General features: G+C 28.7%; 2 protein-coding genes across 3 annotated transcripts in view; one reads left to right on the forward strand and one right to left on the reverse strand.

Moving 5' to 3' along the window:
* The window catches only part of LOC123261699 (elongation of very long chain fatty acids protein 7), a 53,377-nt gene extending 39,681 nt beyond the window's left edge, over positions 1 to 13,696 (forward strand). The window contains exons 2-8 of one of the 2 annotated variants that reach the window (XM_044723464.1): positions 2,847 to 2,849; positions 4,681 to 4,790; positions 10,057 to 10,164; positions 10,236 to 10,507; positions 10,569 to 10,752; positions 10,827 to 10,942; positions 12,809 to 13,696. In XM_044723464.1, coding sequence (XP_044579399.1) covers positions 10,068 to 10,164; positions 10,236 to 10,507; positions 10,569 to 10,752; positions 10,827 to 10,942; positions 12,809 to 13,093 — 954 coding nt within the window. In that variant the 5' untranslated portion in view covers positions 2,847 to 2,849; positions 4,681 to 4,790; positions 10,057 to 10,067 and the 3' untranslated portion in view covers positions 13,094 to 13,696. The remainder of the gene's footprint in view (positions 1 to 2,846; positions 2,850 to 4,680; positions 4,791 to 10,056; positions 10,165 to 10,235; positions 10,508 to 10,568; positions 10,753 to 10,826; positions 10,943 to 12,808) is intronic. The other variant, XM_044723466.1, reaches the window with a different exon arrangement.
* On the reverse strand, positions 286 to 1,155 carry LOC123260499 (tigger transposable element-derived protein 6-like). Its single transcript, XM_044721621.1, has 2 exons — positions 813 to 1,155; positions 286 to 596 (listed from the first exon to the last, which is right to left on the reverse strand). The coding sequence occupies exons 1-2, from the start codon at positions 1,153 to 1,155 to the stop codon at positions 286 to 288; spliced, it is 654 nt and encodes a 217-aa protein (XP_044577556.1).
* Positions 13,697 to 15,534: the final 1,838 nt, after the last annotated feature.

Here is a 15,534-nt window from a genome sequence, read left to right on the forward strand (position 1 = left end):
AAATTAAACTTGTACTGGTAATTCTGCGTCACTTCTAGTCCAAGCTTTATTGAAACATTTTTTGATTTGTTCAGCAGATACAGATTTCCACGCTAAAGCCATAAACCGAATCGCTTGTAATACATTCAATAATTTTTGTGGTTGTTTACTCTACAAACTGTGTATAGCATGACGTAATAAATGTTTTCGATAATTTTTTTTAACGACTGCAATGATGCCCTGATCGAGAGGTTGAAGTCGGCTAGTCATATTTGAAGGAAAGAATATAATTTTGACATTCGTTAGTTACAGAGAACTGATTTTATGAGCAGAGCAATTGTCCAAAGTGAGCAAAACACTGCGATTTTGAACTCGCATGCGGCTATCAAATTTTATAAGCCATTGCCGAAAAGCAGCCTCATCGATCCACGCATTGCGTTGATTACTGTATTCACACGGCAATTTTGATCGATCAATACCTTTAAAACAGCATGGATTAGCCCACTTTCCTATTATCCAAAGACGTAGTTTTTCACTGCCGTCTGAATTACAGATAGAAACAGCCGTCAACCGTTGTTTACTTCTCGTGCCGCCATGACACTTTTCTCCTTTAATCCCTAAAGTTAGATCCGGAAGTAAATTGAAAAATATTCCACTCTCATCAAAATTAAAAATATCTTTTGCAGCATATGGTTTCTTAACGTCTTCAAAATATGTAATCCATTCATTTGCATCAGTTTCAATAACTTTGTTTAGTTCACCACACACTGCACCACTTCCTATGTTATGCCGACTTTTGAAACGATGCAGCCAACCACTGGAACATTTAAAACCTTCTATATCTAAGTCTTCTGCAATTTTTTCGCCCTTTTCCTGAATAATAGGACCACTAACTGGAAGATTCGCACTTCGAACACTATTAAGCCACGTTAATAGTTGAGACTCCAGATTCTCATGTTTTGCAAGTCTTATTCGCTTTGTTTTTTGAGTTGGTGTCACAGAACCTGCAGCTATAGCTTGAAATAACTTTTCCTTGTTACTTAAAATTGTTGACAAAGTCGATTTTGGTATTACAAAATCTTTGGCGATATTAGTATTTGATTTCACACCTTTTTCAACTTCCTCTATAATTTTCAATTTTAAAGACAAATCGATAGAAGTCTGTTTCCGTTTCATATTGAAGGCGAACTGACTAACGCTCTATCTGCTAGCCGGGAAAAATTTGAGCGTGGGGAGTTGATATCACGAATTTCGTAAACGTGGGGACTCGTGAATGTGTTCGAAGTACGTGTTAATGAAAGAATTCGGATAACACGAATTTTCCCTATGCAAGCCCATGTTATTTTCGTGCTAAAGCGAAATTCGTGTTATAAGGGGTCGTGTTAACGAGGTTTTACTGTATAATATATATAAATATATGAAAAATTTATGTGGGTACTCAAATGAAAGGTCTCGATGGGTGTAACATCGGAATGAGCTTATATCTTTAAAAATGTCAATAGTTCTCAAAATACAAGGTCATTTTTTAATTATTGATATTTTCAAAGATGTTAGCTCATCCTGATGTTACGCTCACCAAGATCTTTCATCTGAGTACCCACATGCATTTTTGATCACTAATTGGTCTCTCATTGATGTAGGGTTGACTCATGTATGATCAGCTAGTAATCAATTATTATGATTGCCCAGTGGTAGAAAATCGACAGCTCCGTAATCAATAATTGATCAACACATTTTTGCACGGGATGAAATTGGTTGTTATAGTTAAATTTGATGCCACACCAGAAAAATCGACCTAAATTTATGTCCGTTCATTAATTTGTATGTTTTTCAATGGGAGTCCATCTTTTATAAAAGCGTTTTTATTAATAAGTTTTCTAACTTCACTTTTTTCAAGAAGTGGTTCATTAAAATTTTCAGGTAGTAATTGTCTAAATATATATTAAGTAACTGAGCCAAAAAAAAATTAGTAAAACCATTAACCCTACAGGCCATACCTGCAATTTCCCGCTAATTTTAAAAGCAACACATTTCACTTATTATAACGTTTTTGAGCTCTTCGAGCTCACAAACATGGTTTTTCAGCAGTTTTTAGCTCTTCAAACTCCAAGTTAGAACTGCTATTCGCTTCCGAACTCTTCAAGCTCATAAGTCTAGTTCTAGCTCATAACTCTTCGTATTCAATGAAACACTTTTTTGAATATATACATGTGTAAACTTCAATTACTTTCGGACAAATCAACCAATTTTTATGAGCTCGGCAGAATTTAGCGTAGTTTAAAAAACTTAGTGGATAAACCCAATTGGATAAAGAAATGAAAAATTATATTAAAAAATCACATCAAAATCGATCCAAAAAAAAATTTCGAAGTTATTAAAAAAAAAAAAAAACATTTTTTTTCGAAATTTTATGACAACGATAACTTTCAAATGGATCAACCGATTTTGATGTAATTAATGACCCCGGGCCAGGGACTTCGTAGGGAAGGGGAAATAATGATATATTTAAAAAAAAAAAAAAAAGAGCAATACATGTACTCGGCAGTATTCGGTAATTGCAAAAGTTCAGGCTTATCAACGACAAAGTTAAGATGACATCTAGAACTGTCAAAATAAAATTTGAAATATCTAACCTTGTTACAAATGAATATAGGTGAGATTCAATAATAAACAAAATTTTTTTAAAAATTATTTTATCGAATCGAATTGCTCGAATCATGCTTGTGATCTCGCTGGCGGTCATGCTCGTAATCTTTTTGAGGGTCGTGCTCGCGATCTCACTGGCTGTCCTGCTCGTGATCTTGCTGAGAGCATGATTGCCAGCCAGATCCCGAGCATGACTTCCAGCGAGATCGCAAGCAAGACAGCCAGTGAGAACATGACCGCTAGCAAGATCACGAGCATGATTCGAGCAATTCGATTCGATAAAATAATTTTTAAAAAATTTTGTTTATAACTGAAGCTCACCTATATTCATTTGTAACAAAGTTAGATATTTCAAATTTTATTTTGACAATTCTAGATGTCATTTGAACTTTGTCGTTGATAAGCCTGAACTTTGGCAATTACCGAATACTGCCGAGTACATGTAGTGCTCTTTTTTTTTTTTTTTTTAAATATATCATTATTTCCCCTTCCCTATGAAGTCCCTGGGTATTTTAAGAGCAATAAAAAAATATTCAACAAAAAAAATGATTAGAGTATAAATTCAATAGTTACGTGAAAAAAAATACTTTTCAAAATTTTTCATTATCAATTTCTCTTTAAGGCAATAACCGATTTTAATTTAAAGCGGTTTGCAGCAATCTATGTTATTTTCCATGTTTAAGAGCTTATAAGATTTTTGGAATTGGTTGTTCCATCTGTTTAAAAGTTATTCCAAAAAAATATTTCTTTTAAATTTTATTTTTGAGGTATCTCAAAATTTATCGGTTCAAACCAGTTAAAATAGTATTCAAAATTTTAATTCAAAATAGTATTCTAATTTTAGTGAAATTCTGGACACACACACACACACACACAGGTATAGTGACATCTCCGATTTTCAGGTAAAAAAAATTTTTTATTCATTTTTTTTCGAATTTATCGGGGATTTCCTGAATTGAATTAGAACAATTTACTAATGAGAGTAGCTGTATAACTTATATTAAGTGGGGAAAAATATTATATCATATATTGCTGTGAGGATAATTAATGTTAAGTTATGTTACGTTTGGAATAGTTTGTTGATTCTGAGAAGTGGGTTTCGTCGGGAGTCACATGATGACTGAAGGTTGTTAGAAGATCATTATGCATTAAATAATTTTTTTAGGTTTTGATAATGATTCAAAGAAAATGTAAGTTGTTAAAAAGACTTTTTTTGAAACTTCATAATAACTTATAACTTATAAAAATAGAATTATTTTTACTAAGATCATTAAGAAATTTTATTTAATAGCTAAATAAATGGATAGCTAGTCTTGTTAGTTACCAAAAATAAATTATTAACTAAATATAACAAAAGTTTGTTAAATTTCAATTGAGACGAGACAAGTATCTTAAAAATATAAAAGACATATGAAGGAAGGAGAAACTTTCTTTTTTGTTTCTCATCACAGTTTAGAAGCCAAAAATAGATTTAAAGTGTAAAAAAAATCAAATGAATAAGTTCTTGTTGGATTTAATAGAGATGTTGGAAGTATAATAATTGGTTCAATCTGTTAACGATTTGAAGAGATCGAGAAATAAGTCATTATTATACAACTTTCTTGAGTCTGACGTAAGCTCGTGATCACTCAAGAAATGATAGTTGGACCTACTAGGTGGGTTATAGGTGGCTGCAGTGGGGCTTAACTTGTATACTGACCGAGAATCAGCAAAAACTTTCCCACTCTACTTGGCAGCCCCCTACGAGGTATCAGATTGCAAAGCCCCACTTTTTGCAAATGTTGTATGAAATCTACTCATGAAGTATAGCATTTTCAGTTTGTAACAGACACCGGAATATGTGAGACCGGTGGATACAAAATTCTATTTTTCATTCATTTTTAGTATTGAATAATTCCTGGTTTTGCTTTTAAACCAACGAATTTATAATACACAAAATTTCTCTAAATGTATTATTTTGTTTTTTTATTATATTGACTTATGACAGAAAATTCGTTTCAATTTTACTCTTCAAAATTCATAATTAAAAAAAAAAGGAATAAGTTAATAAAATAGTTTTTTATTGCAATTAGATCTGAATATTGACGAATGTCGTGACAAAGGTGTTTGTAGAAATGATCGTATAAAGTTTTATTATTGAAACGAGTGCTGGCAACTTTTTTTCTGTAAGTGAATGTTATTATTTATCTATAATAATTGATAATTTTAATAAAAAAATAAAAAATACGAACTTTATGTTCTAAATAAAAAAATAAAGAAAAATAGATTATACCTAAACATAGAATTGAATGATAGACATAGCTGTGTAACGGACAGTTGCATGCATGGCCAATCACGCAATGAGAAGTATATTAGTAACTCATATTTTTCTTTTAACTTCAACCTAATACAATTTCTATACAAAGTTATAATTTACAATGAAATCAAAATATTTAATTGGACCAACAGGTGGAAGCAAATTAAAATATAATTTTATAAGAATGGTTATTCAGCAGCCGAAAACGAAGTTTTGTTTCGAGTGTTGCCTCTTACATTAACGGTATAACCGCTTCAGGACATTTAATTCGTTATGAATATTCATATATTATTATGCCCGTTATCTGTGATAATTGATGAATAATAAACTGCAATCAAGAAATTTGATAAATATATAATTGAAAAATAAAAATTATTGAATAAGTGGTAATTTATATTGTTGTATCATTTTCATTTAAACGGAAATGACATAAATTTAGACAAACGTTATTGTAACGTTTATTCAAATATATGTTGATACCCAGATGATATTCGTAAATTTATCATTAATTATATTCTGCAATTTAATCCAGAATACATTCCACTTTAGGGTTTGCAGATAAACTTTCCCCGCAATAACAGTATCGCAGTTTCTCTTGAATAATTTAATTTCTTTCTGTTTCACTTTATTCTTACGAGAACGGCGGTCTTAAATCTATAAGTTTAAATACATCTTGAAATGTCAGTGAAAGTAAAAAGACTATCTGATGTCACTTGCATCATTATCATAAGTGTAAAATTTAATTTTACACGTAACATTCGATTACCATGTCGCAACTATGTTGTACAAAGAATAGATGAAAATTTAACTTAACTTAAACATCTTCTTTGAGTGGACTCTATACTAACAAGTCATACGAAGCTACTAGAAGTATTTATTCGTTACAATGGCACGCACACCTTATGTATACAATAATGTTACCTGTACATTTTTTCAGCACAGTATTTTTTTATCGATCATCGAGCATCGCTTTTGGTGATTAAGTCGATTAGTTTTTTGTACAGTTATAATGTTTACTAACAACGTTGGTAAATAAAATTAACATTCAATACGATTGCTATTTTCAAACCTCAAAAACAAGAAAAAAAATTTTTTTTTCGTGAAATAGTTTAATTGTCATATTAAATCTTAATTTGCATCTAAATATTTTAAATGGTCAATTCAAAAATCAATCATTTAATCAAAAAAAAAAACTACATTTTTTCAAGTTACTCATGGGCTAGTATATTCAGATGCAAAATTGAATTAATTCGTAATTATTGTAATATTTTATCGGTAAAATTATGTTAGTCTTTTAAGAGAAACTTCAAATAAAAGGCTATTAATTTTTACGATTTAAAAATTCTTCTGAAGATGCTGAATAATATTTTAATATTACAATGAACTGTAATTGTCACGGTAAAAATAAATTTTTCATCATGTTCTATGAAGTCTTTTTGTGACGATTTTAAAAATATTTTATTAAAATTTTGTATATATTATTTAACTTGTATTCAACATTTATTAAAGATCTGGTGATGTAAGGAATCGATTACTATCCGAATCTTATTTTACCAGGGATACTATGATTACATCACAGTAAACTTAGAAATCGTGTTTAAGACAAATGGGTTTCAAATATACTATTTTTTTTTCTTCAAAACCTGTTTAAAGGTACCGGGAATAATATCTTCCATGTATTACGTATCCAAATAGAAGGCTAATTCTCTATCGGTTTTACACTACATGTTAGCTTATATTAACCTGTGCTCACGTAATCCAGACTCTTCTATAAACACATGAGGAAGTAATCATGTTGATGTTGGTTATTTCACTTTACTCCTTTTTTTTTGTGAGGTTCATGTAATAACTTAAGAGACATTTACTAGAAGAATGTGATAATAAAAGGCATAAATTGTTTTTTATTTTTTTCTTTTTTTTTTTTTTTTTTTTTTTCGACAAAATATGTAGCTAAATTTTATTTATTTCCTAACTTTTTCTATTTCTTACCAGTTTTGTAAGTAAAAATACAAGTAGTAAATCACAGTATTCGTATTTGAAACATTGCTAACTACATATACGTCGATAAACGCATTTTTTTTTTTTTTTTTTTTTTTTTTCAATGAAATACTTTATCATTCATAATTTCCATAATTTTGATAATGTTGAAGAAGGAAAGAAACCTTCTCGCCTATGTAAAATTTTTTAATTATTTATTATATTCTCACCACTTTTGACCGTAAACATTTTGTTTTACATCCATTATCAATTATCACTCATTAATAATTATATGAGATGTTAAACTTACAAGGTTAATATCGACAAAAGTCGTAACAGTAACGAACATTAAAGGATTAAAATACAAATTTGTAGATAAATCATTTATCGCACTTACGCGCTCCATTGCGTTGTTGGAAGGGAGTTGTCAGAGAAATACTAGGAAGAAAGCGTAGCGGGAAGTCAATAACGCTATGATATCAGCCTGGCATGACCAACTTTAGCTGTTCGGCAAAAGAATCGCAGGTCTCGTGATCATAAAACTGTCTCCATTCTTTATTTTTTTTTCTCGCATCATATCACATGTCATTGGTTACTATAGCATTTATTTTGAGCATATTGTGTTTATTTAGTCAAAAATCATGAGATTTATCGGTTACTTTCAACTTAATCGAAAGTAATAACATCGAAAAATCGTTTATAATCGTTTACTAAATATTGCTAAAAACTGAAAAAATTCACGAAATTCAAACAATTCTTTCGATAAAATGACTGATGTCAAAGTTTAATTTTGTTTTGAAAGATCTTTCAATCTCTGTAAGATTTAGCGCAATAAATGCTGCTATTAATTAAAAATTTTTTAAATTATCGCTTTTTACATTTTCCTTCGCCTTGCGCTTATATGATTCATAATCATAACTTTTATTATATACACGGAAAAAAGTGGTATTAATTCTGTATCAAGTAATGCTATATTAGGCTGCGTGACATAGAAAGTGTTATGCAATAAGATAGTCGGGACACAGGATATAATATATTAAGTATAAAATTTACATCGTTTTTTTTTTCGTGTGCATGCACATACACTTCTAGTAATTCTGAGTAAGACATTGCTCTGTATTAATTTACTCCTATAAAAAATCGATGAAAATAATCAAAATATTATCTTTATTCGAAAATTTTATATTTTTTGAAACTCATTTTCGGCAATTACTTTTTTCCCAAACTTTATAATTTTAAAGTTCTGAAAATGAAACAAAGTAAAATCCTCAAAAATTTACCAGAATTTCAAGTTTATAAAAAAATGTTACGAATATCTTACAATAGCGTTAATCTATTACTTTGGTTCCTTGTAAGTATCATTTAACCTTTAATATTTTTATAAATGAACGGTGTACGTGACAAGTCACGTTTTTTATCGAATTCGATTTGTGTATTCTGGGAAATTTCTATGGCTCTTACTATTCATGGATACTACTATTAAAATGATCTTTCTCTTCTATGAGTTACTTCTTATACTAATATCATGACGTCATTATTGTTAATGAAAATATTCACCTTCATCAGAACATTAATCTTTTAATTTAAGTTAGTTGATTCATGCGATCAAAATGTTAAGAAATCTTTCTAAGATAAAAAACACAAAATAATTAATGTATAAGTTATTAATTAAATGTATAATGCACATGCTGTTAAAATTTAAAGACGATTGACTTCATATATTATAAGAAAATTGCAATTAAAAGTACAATTTTTTGTTCACGTAACGCGTAAGAGACGTGAGAAAATAATAGAATTTTAAATTTTTTACCTTGAAGGAATGTAACTGTTTTCACAAAAGACTAGTATATTGAAAAATAACATATTTCAAACAATTAAAACAAGAAAAATTAAAATTATTTATTTCGGAGTTTTCGTAAAACATTAAAATAAATGACATATTTAAAAGATTATTTTTAAGAGAGGAAATTTTAAAAATTGTTGCAAGTAAATGAAGTAGCAACAATGTAACGAAAAAATCGGCGGAATGAAAAAAAAAGCATGAAAAATTAGAATGATTCAAATTTTATTTCAAAATTTTTTATTAAAAATTATTGTTAGTTTGAATAATAATAAAAAAATGTTTCGCGTAACAACAAAAACAGTAAAATTGTTACATGGTGTATAAACTTTAAGTAAGTCTGGACCCCATACTAAAAAAAAATATAGGTGAGCAAAAAAAAAGTTCATTACATATGCGTCGCATATATAAAATATAATGTGTCACATACTTTTTTTTTCATAAAAATTTTGTCATTGAAATTTCTAAAATTTGTCTGTAATTGAAAACATAATTATAGAGGGTAATTATGTCGAACGAAATAGATTTTGATGCAGCTTACAAAAATAGAAGTGGTTTTTTTAAGTAAAGAGCTGACCATACTTAGAATCGATCGATACTTGAGTTTAAAAGTTATTTAAAAAAATATTTTTTCGAAACTTTTATTTTTGAGATTTCTGAAAAATCTACTATGTGGTAACAGAACTTTTTCGAATGCCGTAAACCGCGTTTTGATCGGTCAAAACTTTCAAGAGTTATAACGAGTTTACATTTAACACCCCCCCCCTCCCCTACACACACACACATACTTATTCTATGCATGCATACATAGTGACATCTTCGTAAAAATAGTTAGAACTGCTTTCTGGAACCTTTTAGCTTGGAGATCTGATGAGAACTCGATTCATGAAAATTGTGATAAAACAAATAATTTTTTAACTTTTGAAAGTCAGTGATTTTCATAGCGAGAAGTTAAAAAGTAAACAAAAAAACACCCTTATGTAGACGCGTGTGACATTATATAACATTGGTTATTTTTGCTTATCAACAAGTAATAGTAAACTATTGTGAAAGTAATGTAGCAATCAGATTTATTTAATGCAAAAGCGTAAAATATTGTCTTATTGAGTAGATTTTGTATACATAACTATACATAAATATAATGAAGTTATCATATCATAAAAGAAAAAAATTTTACTCTAAATCATTGATACATATGTATATTCTAAAAAATTACAACTTAAATAAAATTCCTTCGTATGATGGAGTTATTATTTTTCTGGTAAATCTTGGAATAATCAATAACTTTGATATTATAATAGTTTCTCTTTGATATCAGATCACATTGAAATGAACATCAGTGGAAGTCCATTAGCCAGTGAAATGTCGAACATTTACAACAATTCTGTAGTTCATTTTTGGCAGCACATATTTCATGATGTGGCAGGTAAATCTTTTAAATTTAAATTGTTAACATTATTTTACCACATCAACACCTACCGAAAATATTATTTTCAGATCCTAGAACAAGAGACTGGTTCTTAATGTCTTCTCCAGTTCCTGGTGCTAGTATTATGTTTGGCTACCTTTATTTTGTTCTTTCATGGGGTCCTCGTCATATGGAGCATCGAAAACCTTATAAGCTTAAAAACACACTCATTATCTACAATTTTTTTCAAGTTGTTCTCAGTATTTGGCTCTTTTGGGAAGGTCTTGATGCTGCTTGGTTGAAAAAATACAGTTGGAAATGTGAACCTGTTGATTACTCTAATACCCCTGAAGCATTAAGGGTAAAATAACTTTAATTTTTTTAAATGTTCTTTTTTGGTAATCATGACTTATTGTTCATAGGTTGCTAGAGGAGTTTATATGTATTTCTTAGCTAAAATATCAGAACTTCTTGACACAGTTTTTTTCGTTTTGAGAAAAAAAGAACGACAAATTACGTTCTTACATATGTACCATCACACTGTGATGCCATTAATATCATGGGGAGCTACTAAATATTACCCTGGTGGACACGGAACGTTTATTGGTATGCATAAACTAAATTTAAATGTAGTTATCGTAACTAATTAACAGTATCGTAATATTTCTTTTCTTTTTCAGGTGTTATCAATAGTTTCGTTCATATTATAATGTACACATATTATTTATTGGCTGCTCTGTTGCCGCAATATCAACAATATTTATGGTGGAAAAAATATATCACAACATTGCAAATGGTAATAGTATATTTATTCCGTTTTCTTCGAAATCAAAAAATTGACTATCACTTAAAGTATCAATTATTGACATTTTCAAAAATAAGTGGTTAAGTGGGGAGTGATACTGATTTAAACCACTCACAAAAATTAATAGAGAAATATATAATATGAAAATGTTTCAGTACTTAATAAACTCGAAGTAGCCTCATGAACTTTTAGTTCGATCTGTTGAACGATTTTTCCATACCGATTGATCGGAATAATTAAAAAAGGCCATTCGGCAGCCGAAATGGAAGTAGATTTCATAATGAATAATAAAAATACTACTAAGGTTGCATACGAAAAAAAAAAAAATAAATTTCTGTCTGATTAATCAACAATGACGTCAAAATGAATGCAAAAGTAAAATTTCATTAAATCTGTCTGAGAAAGTAGGTGATTTTTGGCCTAGACTGATAATAAGGTGCACAAATTAAAGCTTATTTAATAAGCTTTCAGATACCATTTATAGAATTTTGATGATATCGCGTTCAATTGTAATTGCACGAAAATACGGTAAAAGTGAAAATTTTTGCGATTTTTGAAAATTGTTGAATTGCTATTATTCCTAAACTATTTAATTTGGAGAAATAAATAAGTATACAAATTGAAGCTTATTAAATAAGCTTTCAAATGCAATTTACAGAAATCCGATAGGATGTCGCGTTCCATTGTTATTGCACGGAAATGAGGTATAAGTGAAAATTTTTTTCGATTTTTGAATTGCTCTCATTTCTAAACTAATCGACAGATTTGGCTCATCTTAGAACTTAACCTTGGAAATCGTCCTAAGAATAAGTATGTTACGTTTTATTGAGATCCGTATAGAATTACGAGAGTTAGAGAAGAGACAATGCCGATTATATCGTATATATATATAAACTTTTGAACCATATGCATTTTCTGAATCCGCTTGACGAGCTGAGTCGAAATATAGCAAAATTTTTCAAAAGTTCCGTCATGAGGACCAATGCAATAGCAAGATTTCTATGAAATCTACTAAAAATGGGTTCAATACTAGAAAAAAAAATTTTTTTTTTGATACATTGACGAAAATTAAAATATTTCTACAAAAAATATTTTTACAAATTTTTACTGAAAAAAATTTTTTTGGCTTGAATTGTTTTTTCTAACAATAGAAAAATTTGTTCAGCTCGTAGATCCGAAAATGAAATGCAAAAAAATTTTTTCGAGCTTAAAATTGCGTAAGAACTATAACTCCTAGAAGTTTTTAATTGAACAATCTGAAAACGAGAATTTTGGTTCTTTAAAATTGTTTTTTTATGATTTTAATAACGGTATTTCTTGCTTAAATTTGAAAAATATTTATTTCGCTCCCTTAATTTTTGTGATAAATATTTACAAAAAGATTTAAGATTTTTATCAAACGTAAAAAAGACGTAGAAATTATGCATCACATCAGATTTTGAAATTGTTTAATAGGTAAAAAATGGAAATTAAAATTTCTCAGAAAAATCAAAGTATTAATTCAGTTTAAAGAAAAATGATTCAAATATGAATTCAGAATCTAAAAGCAAAATATATTCGAGAATTTTCTTTTCTGATGTTAAAATTCTGTAAAAAATAATTGTTATAGATTTTCTCAGATTTTGTCGAATTTTGGAGAAGTTCTCAACAAAAAATTCCAGTTTCTAAACAGTTCTCTGAAGAAACTAAATCATTCGATCAGAAGCATTTTCCAATTAGTAAACATAAATTTCAATAACTTAAAAAAATTAAAAATTGATACTTATTGTCGAACATAATAATGAATAAAAAAATGTCAGTAGTCGGTATACTTTGTATAATTGAAGATCTAGTACTTAAAGTTTGTGTGATTTTCAGGGTCAATTCTGTCTCGCCTTTGTGCACAGCTTACAATTACTCATCTATGACTGTGAATATCCAAGATGGTCTCTTATTCTTATCTTGCCTAATGTTACATTCTTCTACCTTCTCTTCTTCGATTTTTACAAAAAAGCCTATGTACCACAAGATAAGAAAAAAGATGATGATCTGAACGTCAAGGACAACGGCAATGCGTGGAAAAATAATAAAGAAAATGGTAAAGACAATACTCGAAAAGTAGCTGATGGCAATGCATCAAATGGAAAACTTAAACAAGGGTGATAATATTAAATTTAATTAGATTTGGAACTGAAAGTGTATTGAGAAATCATACTTGCAATAGTTTCAGTTTTTTATATTTTCTGGCACATAGGATACTAAGTAGCGAAAAAACTATAAAGTGCGTGGTGAATTGAATAACTTAAATATAAACCCTAATTTATATTAGGATGTATTGAATAATATCGATATTTTATGTTGTTAAGTACTTCAAAGATCTTTAAGAAGTTCATTTATATAGATATAATATTGTTAACATTTTTTAGTGAGCTTTAAGCAAATGTGTAGATTAATAATTTTTAATTTTTTATCGTATTTTAAACTATGCGGCATAAAATTTTTTTATTTTCAATATTCTATTGAATTTTCTCTAACTTGTACATTATCGTTATACCTAATCTTTATTGTATTCAAAGTATGTCTTATACAAAATCGCTAAAATATTTATGTATATAAATAGTTTGTTAATTTTTTTAGCGTTTAATATTTTTCATGATATCATTAGAAAAACTAAAAAATAGAGCCTTGTATAGAAGTAAATTCAAATAGTTATAAGCTACAAGTAATTTAACTTTTTATACGTTCTCAAAAATAGTAAGGAATAAATTCAATTTCTTAGAAAATTTTAAAGCTATTTGTAATAATAAAATAGTTATGATTAAAAATTTGTAGACACTCTAGATTTATGATTAAAATATTTGTTAATTTAAATAAGATCACGCACTAAAACCCAAAACAGTAAATTTTACAATTTAAAAGTGTACATTAAGTAAAATGAATTTAATTACTTTTTTTATTATTCAATAATTATTAACTTATTATTTATCATAGAAACTGTAAAAATTAAAATTTTTAGTGATAATTAATATTGCTTTGTGTAATAACATTTACTTTAAAAATATACTCATATAAATAAAACAAGGACTAATAATAGTCGAGTTGAATACAAGAGCTAATCAATATTACAGCTGAAAATCTTATTCTTTAATTCTTAATTGTTAATATTAAATTTAGTACCAAATTACTAAAATTAGTAAATAGAATTGTAAAATATATAATTCTCTTTATCTCCAATTGTAAAAAAGAAATTTCAAGCTCAATAATTCATACAGTTTGTTGCTGTAGTATTTTCCGTATGTATGATACAAGACTAGAAAGAAAAATCGTTTTTTAAACTAAAGATTATTTTTTTTTTAATTTTTTAAGTTCTCTTTCAATGTACAAAATGAAGAGCTCAAATTGTTTTAAGTATTGATTTAAAAACAAAAAAAAATTATAGAAAATAAACTTAAAAGCTCAACAGTAAAAAACTTATTTCAATTTTGTTTACATATTAAGTTATTATTATTATTATTTTTATAGATATTTTTCTGAGGTAAGTCATTGAAAATTTACAGTTTATTGGCTATCCAGTCTAATAGAACAATTTTTTCTCTAATTATTCATAATTTTGTTAGCCTGTATTCTCTCCAGGCATAGACAGTTTATTTTCAAATCCGTATTTAAATTTGTCATTAGAGATAAATTTGACTGAAAAAATAATTCGGACGATCCAGACCAGGACTTGAACCTGGATCTTTTGGTTACGCGCCAAAGGCTCTACCTGTTAAGCTATCCGAGACACTGTCCAGAATTACCATTCAGTCACCTGTTAATGACTAATTCAACGATGAATTGTAGTTCTAATATAGTATGATGTTAATTTTTGCTTGACCTCCTGTCAATACTTCTTTAAAGCCGATTTTATATTTTTTACAATATTTATTTTTTCTAAAGACTGGTTTATAATATTTTTATAGATACTTTTCTGACGTAAGTCATTGAAAATTTACAGTTTATTGGCTATCCAGTCTAATAAAACAATTTTTTCTCTAATTATTCATAATTTTGTTAGCCTGTATTCCCTCCAGGCATAGACAATTTATTTTCAAATTCGTATCTAAATTTGTCATTAGAGATAAATTTGACTGAAAAAATTATTATTATTATTATTATTATTATTAATGATTTACGTATTTTTTTTTTTTTAATTTTTTATTTTAACCCCGCTTTTTAGACTTCTATCTCGATGGGGGTCCGGCCGAGACCGGAAGGGGACTCCAGGCTGATCGGTACATTAAGTTTGGCAGAATAAGTTTGGCGGTATTACATACTTTTTCAGCCTGGAGAGTAATGCGGCGATGGGCCGACTTTGGGGAAACTACACGCATTTGCCTGTGCCCCACCGGTAGCACAGGGCTTGAGGAAACCATCGAAAAACCCAAACCTGTACAGCTTGGCGTGAGTTACGAGCACCGATGTTCACTGAAAATTAAATTTCAGCTCACACCGGGATTCGAACCCACGCCTCACCAGTCCCAAGCAAGCATGACAAGCGTTATACCGCTTAGCCATGGGACTGGCTAATGATTTACGTATAAATATAATAATATATTTGAGTATGA

The sequence above is a fragment of the Cotesia glomerata genome, linkage group LG3 (assembly GCF_020080835.1).
Source record: "Cotesia glomerata isolate CgM1 linkage group LG3, MPM_Cglom_v2.3, whole genome shotgun sequence".
NCBI classification, from domain to species: Eukaryota; Metazoa; Arthropoda; class Insecta; order Hymenoptera; family Braconidae; genus Cotesia; species Cotesia glomerata.